Genomic DNA, 3,592 nt, shown 5'->3' on the forward strand with positions numbered 1-3,592 from the left:
CAGCCAAGCCCAAGAAAGCGGGACCCAGCGTATGCGAGCTCATCGTCAAGGCTGTGACCGCTTCCAAGGAGAGGAGCGGCGTGTCCCTGGCCGCGCTCAAGAAGACGCTGGCGGCAGGCGGCTACGACGAGGAGAAGAACAACTCCCGCGTCAAGATCGCAGTCAAGAGCCTCGTCACCAAGGGCACCCTGGTCCAGACCAAGGGCACCGGTGCATCCGGCTCCTTCAAGCTCAACAAGAAAGCCGTCGAGGCGAAGAAGCCCGCCAAGAAAGCCGCAGTCCCCAAAGTAAAGAAGTTGGCCGCCAAGAAGCCCGCCGCGGCGAAGAAGCCCAAGAAGGTAGCAGCCAAGAAAGCCGTCGCCGCAAAGAAGTCCCCCAAGAAGGCCAAGAAGCCCGCTACACCCAAAAAGGCCACCAAGAGCCCCAAGAAGGTGAAGAAGCCCGCCGCAGCGGCCAAGAAGGCAGCCAAGAGTCCCAAGAAGGCTACAAAGGCAGCCAAGCCCAAAGCCGCCAAGCCCAAGGCAGCCAAGGCCAAGAAGGCAGCCCCCAAGAAGAAGTAAACCTATTACAAACAGTGTTCTACTCGACACATGTTGTACCACAAAAGGCTCTTTTAAGAGCCACCCACCTCTTTCCATAGAAAGCACATTGATTTCCATGTACGTGAAAAAGAAATTACGCACACTAGGCTACTTTTACACACACAACATTGTCCCACTCTGGGTGTGTGCGAAGGGAGAGGCACATAATAGAGGGCCAAAATGGCTTAGAAATTCGACCTCACGAGTGCACCCTCACCAGCCATTTTTATATATGAGCCACTGGGCTATTCCCGTTCAGAGGCAGGCTGCTGTGATGTGTTACAAGTGCCATGTAATAACAATAACAATACTATAGTGGCTTCGAATTCAAACTCACGAGTGCACCCTCAACAGCCATTTTTATATATGAGCCACTGGGCTATTCCCGTTCAGAGGCAGGCTGCTGTGATGTGTTACAAGTGCCATGTAATAACAATAACAATACTATAGTGGCTTCGATTTCAAACTCAAGAGTGCACCCTCACCAGCTGTTTGTTTCCCATTTGGAGAGAAATAATGTGAGGATTTCATTTCGGACATTTGGCGCTCACGCGAAATGACACAAAGTAACAAAGTCGGAGGGAAACAAAGTAGCCTCTCACTCGTTGCCTGTGGGTGGGAACCGGCTTAGGGCTGTCTGTCTGTCCGTCTGTATGTCCCTCGCTCCAATTGGATAAGGCCACACCGGCCCGGCGGCCAATCGTTGCCTCTTGTGGCGAGGTATAAGTACGGCTCTCGAAGTGGCGAGCGGCTCATTCAGACTTTCTGTGACTTTCTCAAGCTACAAATATGAGTGGAAGAGGCAAAACCGGAGGCAAGGCCAGGGCGAAGGCAAAGACCCATTCATCCCGTGCCGGCCTCCAGTTCCCGTGGGCCGTGTGCACAGGCTGCTGCGCAAAGGTAACTACGCCGAGTTTGTGGGCGCTGGCGCACCAGTCTACCTGGCCGCCGTGCTCGAGTACCTGACTGCTGAGATCCTGGAGTTGGCCGGCAACGCTGCCCGTGACAACAAGAAGACTCGTATCATCCCCCGTCACCTGCAGCTGGCCGTCCATAACGACGAGGAGCTGAACAAACTGCTCGGCGGTGTGACCATCGCTCAGGGTGGTGTGCTGCCCAACATCCAGTCAGTGCTACTCCCCAAGAAGACCGAGAAGGCAGTCAAAGCCAAGTAAAATCGCTACTGCGACTTCAACTTGACTACTCAACCCCCAAAGGCTCTTTTAAGAGCCAACCACCTAGCTCTCCAAAAGCGCAAAGTACCTTTCTATGACCGCAATACATTGAGTGGGTGTATACACAACTATTTCGACATTCTGTGCCCACATGAGGCCTTGCATGAACAACAACACCTACTAGGCCTCGTTTGCCATAGCAGGCTAGAATTAGATTACACGTGCCTATATGATGTCACTCTTGACTTTGGCGACTATTATTGTGCGTAAAGGGCCGGCGGCGTCCTATTGCGCATAAAGGGCCGGCGGCGTCCTATTGCGCGTAAAGGGCCGGCGGCGTCCTATTGCGCGCACACCGGGAGTTTGAATTTTGGAGAGGCCGGGCCTCCCGTCCAATGGCCAACGGAGGAGGCCTGCGCAACGGGCCAATCGGGGTGGTGGGGAGATGGTGTCCAATCAGCAGGCGCCACTGCCGGCTTTATAAACTTCACATAGGCATTTCAGGCTATACTCCCGACTGTCAGAGCAGCGCCATGGCCAGAACCAAGCAAACCGCTCGCAAATCCACCGGTGGCAAAGCCCCCAGGAAGCAGCTCGCCACTAAGGCTGCTCGCAAGAGTGCCCCGGCCACCGGCGGTGTGAAGAAGCCTCACCGTTACAGGCCCGGCACCGTGGCTCTGAGAGAGACCCGTCGTTACCAGAAGATTGTTTTCAATTAACATTTTCTAAAATCATTTTTTATAAAAAAATGTGCATGAAAAGGGTCTAAAATATTTTTTTACGTTCAGCACTAGAAGGACATATGTGGAATATAACATACAAGTTTTTTTTAAAAATGTGATTAAAAAAAAGATTGTTTTCAATTAACATTTTCTAAAATCATTTTTTAGGCAAAATCCACAATGCAACTAGTTCAGCATATGAAGGGAAACAATTTTTTTTTATAACAAACGTGAAAAATATTTTTTATACATTTTGCATGAAAAGGGTCTAAAATATTTTTTTAACGTTCAGCACTAGAAGGACAGATGTAGAATACAACATACGAGGGTTTTCAAATGTGATTTTTTAAAGAGCTTTTTTCAATGAATGTTGTCTAAAATCATGTTTTAGGCAAAATCCACAAAGCAACTAGTTCGTTATATGAAGGGATACAAAGTTTTTTTTATAAAAAACGTGAAACATATTTTTTTTAAATGTTGCATAAAAAGGGTCTAAAATATTTTTTTACGTTCAGCACTAGAAGGACAAATGTAGAATATAACATACAAGGGTTTTTAAATGTGATTTAACAAAAAAAAAATCAATGAATATTTTCTAAAATCATGTTTTAGGCAAAATCCACAATGCAACTAGTTCGGCATATGAAGGGATACAATTTTTTTTATAACAAACGTGAAAAATATTTTTATACATTTTGCATGAAAAGGGTCAAAAATATTTTTTTACGTTCAGCACTAGAAGGACAGACGTAGAATACAATTTAGAAGGGTTTTCAAATGTGATTTTTTAAAAAGCTTTTTTCAATGAATATTGTCTAAAATCATGTTTTAGGCAAAATCCACAAAAAAACTAGTTCGGCATATGAAGGGATACAAAGTTTTTTTATAAAAAACCTGAAAAATATTTTTTATACATTTTGCATGAAAAGGGTCTAAAATATTTTGTAACGTTCAGCACTCGAAGGACATATGTAGAATATAACATACAAGGGTTTTCAAATGTGATTAAAAAAAATTGTTTTCAATTAACATTTTCTAAAATCATGTTTTAGGCAAAATCCACAATGCAACTAGTTTGGCATATGAAGGGATACCATTTTTTTTATAACAAACG

General features: G+C 45.7%; 1 protein-coding gene across 1 annotated transcript in view; it reads left to right on the forward strand.

Moving 5' to 3' along the window:
* Positions 1-560, forward strand: part of LOC311115645 (histone H1-like) — a gene marked incomplete at both ends in the record, with an annotated part of 624 nt that extends 64 nt beyond the window's left edge. The window contains one exon of the mRNA XM_084190806.1: positions 1-560. This exon is cut by the window's left edge and continues 64 nt beyond it. Within this exon, the coding sequence (XP_084046932.1) occupies positions 1-560 (560 nt within the window).
* Between the last annotated feature and the right edge of the window lie 3,032 nt (positions 561-3,592).

The sequence above is a fragment of the Coregonus lavaretus genome, assembly GCF_964263955.1.
Source record: "Coregonus lavaretus genome assembly, contig: HAP1_SCAFFOLD_402, whole genome shotgun sequence".
Classification (NCBI taxonomy): Eukaryota; Metazoa; Chordata; class Actinopteri; order Salmoniformes; family Salmonidae; genus Coregonus; species Coregonus lavaretus.